A 15,246-nucleotide genomic window follows, 5' to 3' on the forward strand; every position below is an offset into this window, starting at 1 on the left:
GCAGCAGTTGAGTCAAACTCCGTTTTACTGTCACGGAGAATACTTTCTTCGTTTATGTGGTGTTTGTGACCCTAAACGTAACATGACTTTCAACTTCTCCTGCTGGTACCATTATTTCGGATGGTATACAACCAGGTGGAAGAGGTATACTTACGTAACTTCCAAGAGGTTTTGTCGAGTGGCTAAATCGATTTCGGTCAAAGATGCGTGTTATGACGATGCCTTTGTCACCGTCCTGATACTTTACATTTTGAAAAGGGACGACTCGGCTTTTGAAAGTTGATCTGCTCTCCCGAAACTTTTGCTTGGAGGATTGGAACAATCCAGTTTTGCCGCATTCACTGCTGTCTGCGGCAAAAGTGTCTTGAGTTTTGTACTTTTCTTCATCAAGGAGTGGTGGAGAGACGGCATGGTGTTCTGTCGCGGTAGCAAATGATGCAATTTCGTCTGGATGTGTTCTTTTTGAGGAGTCAGACATTTTTTTTTAGGAATATAGGAAAATTTCTGACGTTAAGCCTTTTAATGAGCGTGTTATTGTTGTGTTGTTTTTCTGAGTAACCTGTGGATATTGGTTGATCTTGATCCTACGTGTTGTGTAAAGAAGCCCATGAAATGTTCAGGATTTTTCTAGTTTATCACTGAATGAAATATTTTATTCTCTTGCTCTTTCCCAAATTAGTTCCCTACAAACCCTTCACTCACCGAGTTCAGGCGGCTGTTTACCAATAATAGAGAACACTCGTACTCGCCCAAGTCTATTCAGTTTAGCACTCTGCCACCAAATTCACCGCAGAAGTCAGAAAATACGGGCTCCCGAAAAAAAAACGGCTACCTGAAAGTACGAAACCTCAATTTGCTGGCCTTTCTTTTATTCGCCGTTCGTGACGCTATATACTAACTACATCTGAGGCATCAGAGCCAGCGCTACATCCATGCATCAATAACCCGACATCAAAATGCTATTTTAAAACGTACGAAAAATTCAACGTGAGTGGTTCGACTAATTTTTTGCTGAAACTTTAAGCTGAAAATGCTTAAAAATCATTTTACATTTCTTATTTCTTCATTCACTGTATTCTCTAGACACTAAACGTAAATTTAGCCGGCAAACCATAAGCACGAACGGATCTTGTTGAGCCGCGAGTTGTGTCATTTTGAAGGGAATTTTTAAGTTCGATTCCAGGGATGGCTTTACCTTGCGATCTCTTTTTCTTTTCTCGCGGCAAACGCAGTCATATGCAGTATCGGAGAACAACAGAAGGTCAGCGTGTTATATCCATTTAAAATAGAAATACTCTATTCCACAAGCAATGCTGAAAAGCGCGCATAAACTGCCTTCGACTCTCTCCGCTAGCTTACATTACCTTACGGCTTTGATTGAGGAAAAAAAAGAAGCTATTACACAGTTTATTGAAATGCAATTCTTAGGAGAGTCCAAGTCCTCGGAAGTGTTTATGTAACGATTCAATCGTTCCACTAACATCGTCTTAGGGTTAGAAATCAGAGATCAACGAATCGGTTGTAAGAATTAAAAGCCAATGTTTATTCAAGCTGCATGTTCAAGGACGAAATCAAGTCAAAAGAATGAAAAGCTCCGCTTTTAATAACAACCGGAGCATTAATCATCATTTCAAGTGTGTATTGCGATGTAGATTATGTGGGCTTCTCGAGTTGACATGGAGAACCACTAGCAATCGAAGATCACAAACACGCGAGGGGAGCTCGTGAGGAGCCTGTTGGTGTTCGAGAATTTCCGAATATTCAAGAGTAAGAGACATCCAACGTTGAGATAAAACATTTTCATTACAGTTCAAAGAACTTTTTGTCACATGAGGAGGTGGTTTTCTGTATTCGCCAATATTTAAACTGTTTTTTTTTTCTTACGATTTCCTAAATACGTTTGATGTTCACACGCTGTTGATTTATTTAGACCTCTTGCCAACTGGAAGGCCAACTAATTGCAGACCAATTAATCCACCGAACTTAGCACACTGCACAATCTTATGGAGCTTTGCTGTCAGCATAATGTGATTCACGAGCAATTTGCTAAATTTGTCTCTCTCTTTTACCCCTTCCCACCCCCCACCCCCCACCCCCCATTTCTAGTCGCAACAATTACCACCGTTCTGGCTGCATAAATAGCTCTATTTCTGCAATTCTTTTACAGTTGCAACATGCTTTGATCAGACACCTAAACCCTGAAACACGACATTTCGCTTGGTTTTATTAAGGCAGATGTAGTTTTACTTCAATGGGAATAGCAATCGTTAAAGATACTACAAAATATCGTTTAATACATGATGTAAGGGTAATGAAAATTCTATTTACTTTTATGCTTATACTTCGAGATGCTTACTGCTAAGACATCGTAGTATATAGGTTTGCATAAATCTAAACCATTGGGCACTCTTTCTAACTGTTATAGAGTTAATATATCTCCTCCCTATTCTTAAAATAATTTTTTTACTGCCTACCGTTTTGCCTCCTCTCTATCGTTCAGCTGTTGCTGAACTGCGGGTCTTGACACTTCTGCCTTTATTGCCGCTTTGAGGGCACTGATTGCACTTTCCACTACGTTGAGAAAAGGGCTTTAAGCAGGCAGCGTCGTAAGCTATGTATTGGCTGCTGGGTTAACAGCATTTCGGTGTGCTGGAGCTCCATAAACACCACGGTTCGTCCGGGTTAAGTTGACGTTGAGCTTGAGCGGTAAGTCACTGAATGCTCGTGTATTCATTCCACTACTACAGTAGTGTAATGGACCAAGCCAGCGGTTGGAGACACGGCTGAAGTTCTTGTTACATTTCTTCCAAACTGAGCAAGGACTTGTCTGTTAGCTCCGTCTTTCACCAACTCTGGCGCGCCAATAGCTTCTAAGTGTCCTTATCTGCATTCATCGGTCAATACGTAGTTTTGAAGAATTCCGTTCGTCATGAACCAGTTTCCGTTATCGGCTCGACTTCGGATGACTTCCGGCCTGTTTTGGTCAGCTGGTACTGTAAAGGCTTTGCAGGTTTAGTACATATCAGCATACTGTAAAGACCTTCTCTAACAGTCCTATCGTTTACAAATAACTTAGCCAGAAGTCCTCTTCGAAGCTCCTGGTTAATGTCACTCGAAGTAAGCATCCACCTTCACATTATTGCGGCCGTCACGCGGTCTCTCCTGCGCACGTTCTTCTCGGAGGAACCTTGCCACAGTGCTTCAAATCGTTCATGAACCTACATGGGGATCTTCGAACGCTCTCACTATTGACCACTATTCTCTCCCGTTGCTCGTTTGGGACACGATTTCTGCGCTATCGTTCAACCCTACGCTCCATTCTAAGAGAAGATTTTACGCACAGGTTTTGTTTTCGTTCCGCTTCGAGCCCAAAGGGAATTTGATGTGAAAATTCACAAAAGGGCGTTCCCTTGTAATTGAAATTTTATTCACCCAATTGAACTTGAATTCAAGAAATATGAATCCTTTGTTGTTTTCGTTGAAACGTCTTAAGGAATCGTCGTTTCGATGAAAATTGCGTTAATGAGTATCGCACAATTTAAAATGGGTCGCGTCTTATTTAAACTGATTTTATGCAAATGCTATTGAGAAATACTTTCATGCAAATGAAAATTGATTTTCCGGTTATGAAGGGCAAAAGGTATCTGACTATAGCACGCACGGATCTGGTTGAGCAGCGAGTCAGTTACCATTAGGTATCAATTGTGTAATTTCAAAGGGAATTTTAATGTTCGATTCCAAGGATGGCTTTGCCTTGGGATTGCTTATTCTTTCCTCGCAACAAACGCAGTCATGTGTGGTATCGGAGAGCAACAGAAAGTCAGCAAGCTATGTTAATTTAAAGTAGAAACGCAATGCTAGACAGTACGCTTGAACTGCCTCGACTCTCTCTACCAGCTTGAATTGCACCGCGTTCGCCCCCTATCGAGTTCGCCCCTTCGAGTTCGCCCCTACCTTATGCCGTGTTCGCCCCCACACTTTTCGAGTTCAACCCCATCAAGTCGAGTTCGCCCCTTGATTGAGTGATATCCAGATGAGTTGATTTGTGACGAAGGCACTAGCAGAATGTGCCAAATGTCACGTCAGCGACGACCATTTTGAATTTCGGCAATTGCGTGAACCTGTTTGGGAACTGGGTTGACGGATTCAACTAAATACTATGCGTAGGATCTGGGAATACCAGAAATAGCTGTATAAACTGAACTTGTGATAAAGAGAACCACACTTAATCAAAACAACATTGCTTAACTTATTATTCAGACTGGAAAAGATGCAAACCAACCTCGATTTACCTAACGAACACGAAATGTTCGGTAGATAAACTCGGTTCTAACTTGTTTGCAATGGCAACTAATTTAGACATGACTCAATCTGGGGGCGAACTCGACTTGGTGGGGGTCGAACTCGAAAAGTGTGGGGGCGAACACGGTATAAGGTAGGGGCGAACTCGAAGGGGCGAACTCGATAGGGGGCGAAAGCGGCGGATACCACCAGCTTACATTACTTTAAGGCTTTGATTAAAAAAAAAAGCAAAACAAAAACAATAAAAAAAATACCATCACACTCTTAATTAAAATACAAGAGTGCAAGTCCCCAGAAGTGGGGACTTGCACCTTAATCCATACGAAATCTTCTTTTACAAAATTCATGCGCGGGTCGTTATTGTTTAATAGGAGTGTTTTTCTTCTTTGTACACTTGAAAAAATGTTCGTAGTGTGTTACTCCACTGCTTTGTGTGTGTAAGGTGTCATTTCACCTAATTAGCGCTTTCACAGATGCATTTGGAAATTACGACGTTAATTCGGGTTCTACCTTGGCCTTAAAAATTACAGTCATGAATTATCGAAACGTCGTGCACTTTCGCCGCTGATTCCGTAGCTATTCTCTTTTCATTTCCTGAATCGCTGACAAGGAGAATTTGTTTAAAAATCAAGAGCTTCCCAGGTTCGTGATCATTTTCTTGATTCCTGGGACCCTAGTGTTTCATTCAGGGGTGATATCGTAAGGAGAAATTAGAAGCTGATCACTGTTAGGGGTTGAAGGGTTAAGAGAAAGCTCGCTAAAAATAATACTTAATGAAGTAATTTTAAGAATCCATTTGAAGAAAGGACCAGTCTTGTACAGTATGTTTCTACGATGTAACCAAGTCAATCATTTTTAAAATTGATTAAAAAGTGTGAGCCGTAAGGTACCTTCTCTGGCTGAACAAAATTTCGCTATAAACTCCCTTCCTGTGTGATTTTAGCTGAGTATATGACCTTCCTCGCCTTTTAAGAGCTTTTCCGTTTCTGCTCTGTTGGAGCGTTTATCCGAACATCCTTACCCTGGCGAGCAGGTTAGAAATGGATTTTTATCTCTCTTTAATCAAAATATAATATTTTTTAGTTCAGCTATGTGTTGGTATCTTTCTTCGCAGTAAAGTATTACTTCACTTATAAAAGCTAATAGTCCCTTGAAATGAATTTTTATTATATTTCTTTCATGATAATAACTAACATCGTTATACTCCTGTGACACACACGTTATATTCTGAATTCATTTGCCACAACATTTGGTCGCCTTTGCTCTCAATTTCCTCGATCCTATTTTCACATCCTCATTTAGATTAAAATAAAAATTCGAATCCTTGTCAGCATTTTGAGTCTACGAGTTGAACACCGAAATGTAGCAATTCTAGAAAATATTCCCACATTAAGAAGTTATTTCCATTCTTGCAAACCAAGAGTTATTTTATTAATAAAGCTAGGGTCAAAGTTGCCAGCTGTACCGGCTCGATTGTAAAAACGACTAATTAGCATTTCGTGACCGCTACAAACCGTCCCAAAATTAAAATAGAAAGGCTGAGGATATCAAAATACATATCTTATTCCCTTTGAATCAAAATTCTCTGGTTTTTAGTTTCTTGTTTAAGTCAGTACCGCTAGCGCGATAAGACTCACATATTTTCCAAGGAAACGTTTCCGCTCAGAAAAACAAAAATGAGAGTGAATGGTTATTTATTTCCATCTTGAAAGCTCTCTGACGTCAGTCAAGATTTAAATCTGAAATAGTCTCCCAGCTGTTGATGTTTTTGAGATAACAATACTTTTTCTTTTATGTGAAACAAAAGTCTCCAGCCTCGTTACTCATCCGGCTCGATTCCCCACATTCTATAAAAATCATACTCTTTAGCGATCTGAATGGAAGAAAATACCACCCCACATAAACAGCCTACTAAACCAAACACAGCTATTGACACATCGAACAATATATGATACCAAGGCATAGTGGAATAGTGAAGCTTAATATGAAAAAGACACGGATATATAAGCACTAAAATGGTGCCGGTGAAACTGCCGACAAAGGCCATTAGTAAACCGAAATGAGGCACGAAAATTGCCACAAGAGTAGAGAGCAAAATAAACATGAACCTGAACACCAGTTTTGGCATGGAATTCCTGTTGCATCGGAGAGGCTCATCTTTGAGTTCAGCAAACAGAGGAATATTGAGCTGGTGTTCAAAAATGTCATACAGCGTGAACATGGGAACCACATAAAACAGAAGTGCTGTGACGATAACTGCGAGAGAAAGAGTGATGCGGAACGCACCATGTGGGACACTAAGTGTCATAATCTGCTCTGTGTGTTCCCTGAAACAGAAGAACACCAGGATTCCATAGTTGAATTTGATAATGGTAACCAGAGTATAGGTGAAATCCATGATGGCGTTAAACTCTCCTGGATACCGCATGGACTTTTCGATGATAGGTAGATAAGCCTGTGATGAATAGGTTACCACGATGATTCCCATGGCAATGGACATTTCTTTGAATTTCAGTGGAGCTAGTTCGTGAGTCCTCCATTGTTGAAAGTGAGCCAGAGCAAATACCAACACACAGGTCGAAGTGACCAGAGCCACGATAACAGTTAAGATACTGATCCAAGAGATGTGCTTCATTGTACGGACGCCAGCACACGGCAACACAGCAATGGAGACCACCGCGATCCAAACGCTCTCTGACACGAAGCTATCTGGAAACGTGTGGTGCAGCACAGTCCCACACATGATAAGGAATAGAGTGCAGTGCGAGAACTGTTCAAAGAAGTTAGTAATGTGCACCATGACGCGCCCATATCGGGGCCAGAATGCTTCACCCAGGTCGGCGTAAGTGGCCTTTGAGAGGTTTTCATAAGCAGTGTCCTCCCGAAGACAGTAGATCAGAAGTTTGCCCGTATAATTACCGAGAGCAGCGATAATAATGATGAGAATGACTCCCCAGTAGCCGGTCAGACGTATAACATACGGCATAGCTAGAACCCCAGTGCCCATGTTGGCATTAAAGATATTGAAAAATGCTTCCAGAGAAGAAGTTTTGTTTTCTAACTCATTTCCGGAGCCTTCTTGGTTGGATTTGCTTTCTTTCCCCAGAAGGGGTGAAGATGATCTCGACTCGCTCATAACGAATTACTTTGAGTCTGTTTCCTTTACACTCGAGTTGGCGCTTCTCATTAATTGTCTTCAATTTAAATCAATTCTGAATTTCGTTTAGCGTCTTTCTTCAGAAAGGTCAAGTGTTTTAACCGGCAGATTACATGTTATCTTGAAGACCCGTCCATTTCAAACATCGGGGAAAGCGCTCTGACTTGTAAATGAAATTTTTTCAATAGAAGCTTCAGGCTTTCGCGCAAACAATTTATGTGTTGGAGGTCTTAAACGTTATTAGCACACGAGCCAATTAACTGTTATTAAAACACGAGCCAATTAGCTTTGGCGCCTAACATCCAATCAAAAGCGACAAAACATCTTGAAAAATATCACAAATTTCCACCTGCTTGTACAGGGATCGGCTTTCCTGAACATTCTCGCGTGGGAAATTGTGAAGATACATTTATTTAAACAGTATTTTTAATCGTCTTTCTTCAACCAGACCTTCAGAGGAAACTTGCAATTTTTTCTGGTCAAGTTCATGCACAATAAAAAGTAATAATACATTTTGTTTGAATTTACAACCACTCTTTCCACTAATTAATTATTTACTCGATCGTTCAGAGTAGAGTAAATTGGCTGCTTTTGGCGTTTTAGCTAATAATTTATGAACTTTCATTTCTGAAAGGAAGATCTAAAAAATTATCAATCCACCTACTAATAAATGACAACAACATTATTACACAAGAAAAAGACTTATTTATCACTCTTTTCTTAGAAAATACACCCTAACTAAGTAATTCAGCCGTGTGGGAATGTTTTTTTTTTTTCTATCGTGTAACCATATTTCCCTTTCTATGCATGAATTCAAACCTATAAGGAAAGTAAAAAGTGCTTTCATTTTTATCGATGATGAAAATTGAAGCAAAAATGTCAAATTGAAATTTAAGGGTCTGTGTAAATCAGGAAAGCCTGAAAATGCGATTACAAATAATAAGCTTGGTGTATGCTCTTGTGATACCGCTTCTCGTCTTTATTTACATTTTCAAAACCCAAGATTATCTTATCAAATTCTCTTTATTTCGATTGGGAAACGAAATATTTAAAATAATTTTTTTTTTAACATTCGAGTGGCTGTAGGTAATTGTATTATTTACAAGCGCGTTGGTACTTAACAGTGGGTTTTGCGAATAATCACTCTGCTCGCCCACACAATCTGTGACTGTCTTTGAAATATCTGTTTTAATCTACAGTTTTCACCTCTATCTTTCATTGTCTGCAAATCAGCAAGAGTAAAAGCTTAAACTTCCTAGAGTGACCAGTACGCAATATTGATGAAGAAGATTTCTCAATTTGATAGAGTAGAAGGTGTTCTATACTCCAAAACTTCAGCTAAACATTATTAACCAGGCATCCTCATTTTCGGGTAGAAACATGTATTCTTGTCTTGAATCGAAAAATCAACTTTGAATTTTCAAGCTGATAGAGATGTATGATTAAAACAAAAGGAAAGTTATAAACATGCATGGTGTTAGTTCTATATGTTTGGAGTCCTTTATGCCAACTCCTATTTAATTGCTTTCCTTTTCTTTTCTTTTCATAAGTCATAAGATCAACAACATCATCTTATCCCGATACTGAGTAATTAGCTACCAACAAAGGCCGTTACAGAACGCTTCAGCAAAATGATTAAGGGCTGGATGAATTTGCCAAGACTGCCGGATGAGTATCTCGTGGCTCGATTTACATATTTGTAGTGTTTATTTCAGTGGCGGCAGAAAAAATTTAAAAAAATCTGATATTTGAATTATTTGAATTTGATATGATTATTAAATTTCTTCATAGGCTTTGTTGATTCGGGGTCCTTATTGACGTTAACTACATTCCAGATTTAACATTTTAAGTAACGGAAATATGTCCGAAAGAAAACAAAGTAGGTCAGTAGGGTTTGAAAGCCATGCAAGAGAACGCATTGCCTGAAAGATTAAACTAACCATAGGGGTGGGTAAAGGTTTAAAATCTTATATCAAGTAAAACCAGTTTAGATTTGAGTTGAGTTAAAGATTTTGATAATCAAACCAGAACGTGTTCACATTCGAGTCTCAACTCCTCCAGGCAGAAAGTACGAGAAGACAGATTTGTTCGGTTGCGATACAGATGGACGCCGTCGAGCTGCAATCTGAAGCTCAGACCAAGCTTTGTTTTAAAGAAACTGTATAATCCGTTCCACCGATCGGATAAAAGTGAAATGCTCTGTTTTGTATACATCAGCTCATTCATCTCACTTCAGAAAATTTCCCTGGGAGTAGATGAGGAACGTCTCTGAATAACGAAGATCATACCTATAACTCAAGGAAACAGGAGATCAGGAGAGGCGAACAACAATCGATTTATTTTATCCATCCTCTCCCTTCCCTTGTGCAATTCTTACTTACAATTAAGTTACTAATCCTGGATCTCCATTGTACTAAATTGAAAGACAGATTTCAAGCAGTTGCAAAGCAGGAAAGGAAGTGGCATGAAGGTTTTTAGAGAAGTCTTCCCTTTTTTAGGTTATCGGCAAAATTACATGGCTATTACAGAAGAAGTATTGATAAAAATACAGTAACACCATCATGAAATATGCAACGTCAAAAAAGAAAACAAATCGGAAGCAGATTAATGGAGTTCAATCAAATTTTCACAAAATTCACCTCTTAGATACCTTTAACATAATTAACGTGTCAGTAAAGTAGGCAATAATCTACATTTATGCCTTTTAAACAAAATTCAAGGTACACAAAGTAAAAAAAATTGCTCTCAATGAATTTTATGGTAAATTTAATGGCCTTTTCTCAGCGCTGTATCACAGTATTTTACTAAGAATAAAGAATCAAGTTTCGAAAATTAATGTAGCAATCATGGTAGTCATATTGGTGGCACATTTACCGTTTAGGAAAACCAAAAAGAACACGAGCTAAAGAGTTAAAAAAATTTAACTCTAAAAGACTTAAATAAACATAGTTCTAGGTGAGAATTATCAACATGTGACTGTTTAAAGAACTCTGGAAAATCTCGCCAACGACACCATAAGAATTTAACCTCGATGATGAGATTTGAGCGCAGGTGAGGCAGAGCTTAACTCTCTTGAGTTCTTTCTTTTAGTTTATCTAACCCACTACTGTAATGCATTACGTATAGCTTTTTGATAATATGATGTACGCGAAAAAAGCTTCTTTTTAACCACAAATAGGATGAAATTTTACAAAAGGGACAAAGACTGGTACATTAAACTTATTCTAAGAAAGCTTGATTTTCTGTCTTCTAGTTAAAAAGTTCTCGCACTTGTTGCTTGTTACAAAGCTGGGTTAAGATAACCCAGGGTTAGTGTGAAATCTGATTTTAGATATGAAAGCTTTTATAGAAAATTCAGTATTATTATTTTTGTCTAGGATATGATTATTAGATGCTCTAAAAAGAATAGAAAAAATTATCCCAACAAGGCTTTTGTACAAGGAAATAAAGAAACCCGGATTAAAACTTAGTCTTAGGTTTGCGCTTATCGGCCTTCGACCAACTGAATTTTTTTCTTTGTCCCACACTCGTGACGAGAAAAAGAAAGAACTTTCGCTTTAGCTTATTTGTTAACAAAAAGAGCAAAATAAGCGCGGGTTAGGGAACAAAAAAAAAAATCCTTTAAAACATATCCACGACGGTGATTGGCTACAAACTCAGTACATATCTTTAGTTGCATGCCACATTCTACCAAGTAACCGCTAGAATATTGGACATGACCGTCATAATCACCGGAGCAGCCAAGAAGTGCCCTGGAACAGATAAAGACAAACACACTAGTTTCCCTGATATTCATACGATCTTAAATGATATGTGGGTTAAAAAAGGATGGTTGAGATAAACTAGTAACCATTTCTACATTCTTTTCTTTTGTCGACAGGGAAAAAGAACTTTATTTCTAGGGACTAAAAGTGAGTCAAATATGTCGCACAAAGTAATGTGTGCTGTTTGTATAGTTTTTGTCATTTGGTTAGATATACTAATTTCTCTGATACATTTCCCACTCTCATGTTCGGCTCACTACATGTTACCAAGTCTCAATTGTCTTTCGCCATAACATGGGATCTCAGTCAGTCACATGGTTAGTGACATAGGGCTTTGGTTTCAAACAAAAGTGAAACAAAATGATGAAAACAACTGACCGAGACTGTGCATGCAATCGCACACTGTGTAACACGATACATCTCGCTCCACGGGTCCATAATGTGAGCATCTATTGAGACCTATGCATCGCTCTGTTATGATCGTACAATTTCTTATCTGGCGAATCACTGGGCCCCCTGTGTCACAACACTTCTTCTGGCAATCATCGGTATTTTCTACTCTCCAAGAAGACCACCTTACTGCAGCTACAGAATCAAGCAAAGCAAATTTTTTCGGTTAAAATGTATTTGATGTAAGTTGCCGTTAACTTTTCCATCCAGGTACTTATCAGTCTGGTCATATTCAGGTTTGGGTCTTCATTTGAACGATGTAGGTTTCATTAAAAAGCGCTAATGAGCATGATAAATAAGGCTTCCTGTAGAACCATTTCATAAGTTTCTATTTGTCCAACGAAGTATCATTTATATAACTGTAAGTATTCATCAAACCAAGTTGTTATTTTTGCTAACGGTACCGTCATATTCTTACCGAAACCAATAGACACAGTGGCGGTCTGATTGACAGAGTGATCTACGGACTTCGCTATTGATACGGTAGTCATTCTATGTCCACCCTTAGAGAGAAGGGAGCTGCCTCCGGAATTACCCTGTTTGGTAGTAGTGCTGTTAACTACAGTTGGAGAGGTCGTGCCAATGGTTGAATTTGATGTTGCCGTGAGTGAGGGCGTAACTGTTACACTGCTTGAACCAAGAGATGAATGCATGAAGTAGAAAGCTAACGTGGCGGTGAGCAGAGCCTGTGGCAACAACATCTGCAATAACAGTTTTGTGTCACAACCATATTACTGGAGTAAACACCGCCCTGGTATATACACCGCACCCAATCAGAGGAATGTTGCATTTATTCGAAGTTTATAGTAAAATTGGATATCAAGTATCATATAACTCGGTTACCTCCACCTTCCGTCGAAATTTTTTATCTAAAAACGAGACTTGAGAACTTAAAAGAAGTTTCTGAGTCACAAAATGATTTATCGTGGTAAACTGGAGAAATATGATTTTGAAATAAATGCCGCAACGTTATGAACTTCGCATCAGAAACGCTAAAAATTGAATAATTGCCTCGGCGCTTGATCAAGTAAATACGATAGCTCATGTAAGAAACATGATTGGAAGGCTTAGTCGAAATAACTTTAAATCCTGTAATCAGGTTTCTAAAGATTAGGAGTAGGGAAAAGCATGAATGTAAACATACGGCCTCACTCTTTCATGGACCCGTGCGATAAGCAAGGATTTCCATCACTAACATTTGATGCTTTATTGCATTGATTTGTGTTGTAGTTTCCCTCAATCTTTCACCATCGACTATTTTTCACGGCCACAGAAGCTCAAAAGAGTTATTTTTCATAATTTGGGAAAGGAGCGGCCCGCCAATTATGTTTTAAGGAAAAAAAATATTATGAATACCTATTGCATTTAGATATATTTTATCGTAGTAGTATTCTCAGCTTTCGATATGACACAAGAACCACTTCTGTTTCAGCGGCATTTTGTCCACCGAATTACATATTTAAGAAAAGTGTAAAAGTGGTGTTCTTGGCTCTCTGACCATAGTACCAACTCTCTTCTGGCGGAAAATATTCTTTTGTTTTCCTAATGTCCTCTTCAACAAAACACCTGCCCAGTTTTTCTTACGACACATAAACACAAGGAGGTTGATTCACGTAACTGCTTGAAAAGGTAAAACACTTATTTATGAATATTATGAAACCCTGAAAGAACTTAAAGAACAGTATCGGTTTTATCTGGCAATGTTGCAAACTAAAATCTACAGAAACATGAGCAAAATATTATATTTTCAAGTTTCAGATATGTCTCTTATTCTAGCAATAACAAGCAGATCAAGTTTTACTCTAGTTTCACTGAATGAAAGTATATCGTGGATAAGGTGGGAAAGTGACTTATTTTTCTCTTTCCGAAATCAGCCCCAGCATCATCTCTATCGTAGCACATAAAAAATTGAGTCTATTTATGCTATTTTTTTTCTCATAGTGGAAGCAATTAATGCACTTACTCCATACACAAGAAATACGAGGAGCTTGTTTAATCAAGGAGGGGCGAAACATGGAGTCATTTTCTGTCCACAAGCACGAACATTCATACAGTAGATTTAAAGGATTGTTGACGAATATCTCAGTTTTACAGCGGAGAGAAAAAAGTTTGGTTGCTTGTGGTAAATGCTGAGTCGCTGCAAAGATATCGTTTTTCATTGAAAACTGCTTTTTTGTTTGACCTAAATTATGATGCGGTAAGTTTAAAAGGCTGAATCGATCTTACAGGAAATGCGCAAATATTTAGAAGTGAAGAATCTGCGCATTGAAGATATTTATGTCAGCCGAATTAAGTCGTGCGAAGGAAAATTACGTAAAGTGTTCCTAAGTCAGCTTAACCTATCGCAACAGAAACGGGCTTTTGACAAACAACGGGTTAATGAATTGTTCTTGTACCTTTTGCTGATATTTCTGTAGCAAAACTATGCATATTTCTTTTTTCCGAGCAACGTTTCCCTAACTATCCTGACCTTGCATGTCGCTGGTTAGGTTGAGTCGTTCCACTGACATATACTATATACACATATGTATCTGTATGGAAATATTTGCCAAATTATCCCGTTCCAATTGTCTCTGGGGAAAAAACCGTTGTCGTGAAAACAAAGATTTGCCACATTGATAAAAGTATTCTCTTACCTTTGTGAAAATGTTAAAGCTGCAATTGGATCTTACAGCAGAAGGGCTCTAATTTGAAGGCGATAAAAATTTGAGTTTACCTTGCAGTATCCTTTTACAGTGTTTTAACTTGTTTCCATAGAACCAACAAAGGCAAAAAAAATTATTGTTGAACTTTGTATGTTATTAACCTACGTCGCCTCCTACTTATAATTCGAAATGCGCATGTTTAAAAGAACCAATTGATTGTTAGCTTCGTTGTTGTGTGTACCCTCTACTTTCAAATAAAGTTATTAATCATTTATGGTAAAAAAATTCTTATTCGGCATTCTTTTTTTCGCAATGGAGTTGTAAAAAAATTTTAACAGATATTAGATATTTTTGGTTAAATTTTGTTGTCTGTAAATCATGCAAATTACTGTTGCAAACTGCTACGGACATCTTACTTTCGTCAATTTCACTTTCGTTCAAAGTTGTCGGTGTCAGTTTACATTTTCCTTTCATCACACCGGTACACCTTTGAATAAATTCAGCCACCTAAGAAAAAAACTACTGAGCTTCAATTTGACGATCTTTTTTTCGTGTACAATTCCTGCATTACAAAAGTAACTCCTTCTCCTAAAAGTCCACTGTTTCGACCTGTTCAATCAATCCTATCACTAAGACATAGCTGAATATACATTTTCCTTGTTCGCCTTGTGGAAAAAAAACTTTTCACCTACTCTTTGCCGATAGACTCCGTGATAAGAAGCGCATGTCGGACCTTAGAAAGACATGATAAAAGGCTAACGATTTGCCTTTTCCAAATGGGAAATTAAAAAAGCAGATGTGAAAGTACTGTATTGCGGATTTTCAGATGGCACTTTCGGCTGTTATTAAGCTGCACACGGCCAGGTCGTGTACAATCGCAGTAGCCTCAAACACTGAAAAAAGTTTTAATTCTTTTTGCTTAACTGTG

The 15,246-nt window shown here is 38.3% G+C and overlaps 2 protein-coding genes across 5 annotated transcripts; both read right to left on the reverse strand.

Annotated features, from left to right (window-relative positions):
• Positions 1-5,451: 5,451 nt before the first annotated feature.
• LOC113682157 (vesicular inhibitory amino acid transporter) lies at positions 5,452-7,960 on the reverse strand. Its single transcript, XM_027199313.2, has one exon. It carries the CDS (start codon positions 7,436-7,438, stop codon positions 6,122-6,124), a length of 1,317 nt encoding a protein of 438 aa, XP_027055114.1. The 5' UTR covers positions 7,439-7,960; the 3' UTR covers positions 5,452-6,121.
• A 2,248-nt stretch (positions 7,961-10,208) lies between these two features.
• On the reverse strand, positions 10,209-14,573 carry LOC113682137 (uncharacterized). Of its 4 annotated transcripts, XM_089183590.1 has the most exons (5): positions 14,390-14,573; positions 14,144-14,246; positions 12,092-12,374; positions 11,602-11,808; positions 10,209-11,211 (listed from the first exon to the last, which is right to left on the reverse strand). In XM_089183590.1, the coding sequence occupies exons 3-5, from the start codon at positions 12,372-12,374 to the stop codon at positions 11,147-11,149; spliced, it is 555 nt and encodes a 184-aa protein (XP_089039716.1). In that variant the 5' UTR covers positions 14,144-14,246; positions 14,390-14,573; the 3' UTR covers positions 10,209-11,146. The 4 variants fall into 4 exon arrangements, with proteins under 4 accessions (XP_089039716.1, XP_089039717.1, XP_027055093.2 ...); XM_089183591.1 differs by lacking the exon at positions 14,144-14,246; XM_027199292.2 differs by lacking the exon at positions 14,144-14,246 and having other exon boundaries at positions 14,310-14,572.
• Between the last annotated feature and the right edge of the window lie 673 nt (positions 14,574-15,246).

This window comes from Pocillopora damicornis, chromosome 10 (assembly GCF_964200805.1).
Source record: "Pocillopora damicornis chromosome 10, jaPocDami1.2, whole genome shotgun sequence".
NCBI lineage: Eukaryota > Metazoa > Cnidaria > Anthozoa > Scleractinia > Pocilloporidae > Pocillopora > Pocillopora damicornis.

Coding starts and splice junctions, on each gene's coding strand:
- LOC113682137 (XM_089183591.1), bottom strand. CDS start 12,374: ATGTTGTTGCCACAGGCTCTGCTCACCGCCACGTTAGCTTTCTACTTC. Junction 11,809..12,091: donor CACTGTGTCTATTGGTTTCG/GTAAGAATATGA, acceptor TTGATTCTGTAG/CTGCAGTAAGGTGGTCTTCT. Junction 11,212..11,601: donor CGATTGCATGCACAGTCTCG/GTCAGTTGTTTT, acceptor TATCTGTTCCAG/GGCACTTCTTGGCTGCTCCG.
- LOC113682157 (XM_027199313.2), bottom strand. CDS start 7,438: ATGAGCGAGTCGAGATCATCTTCACCCCTTCTGGGGAAAGAAAGCAAA.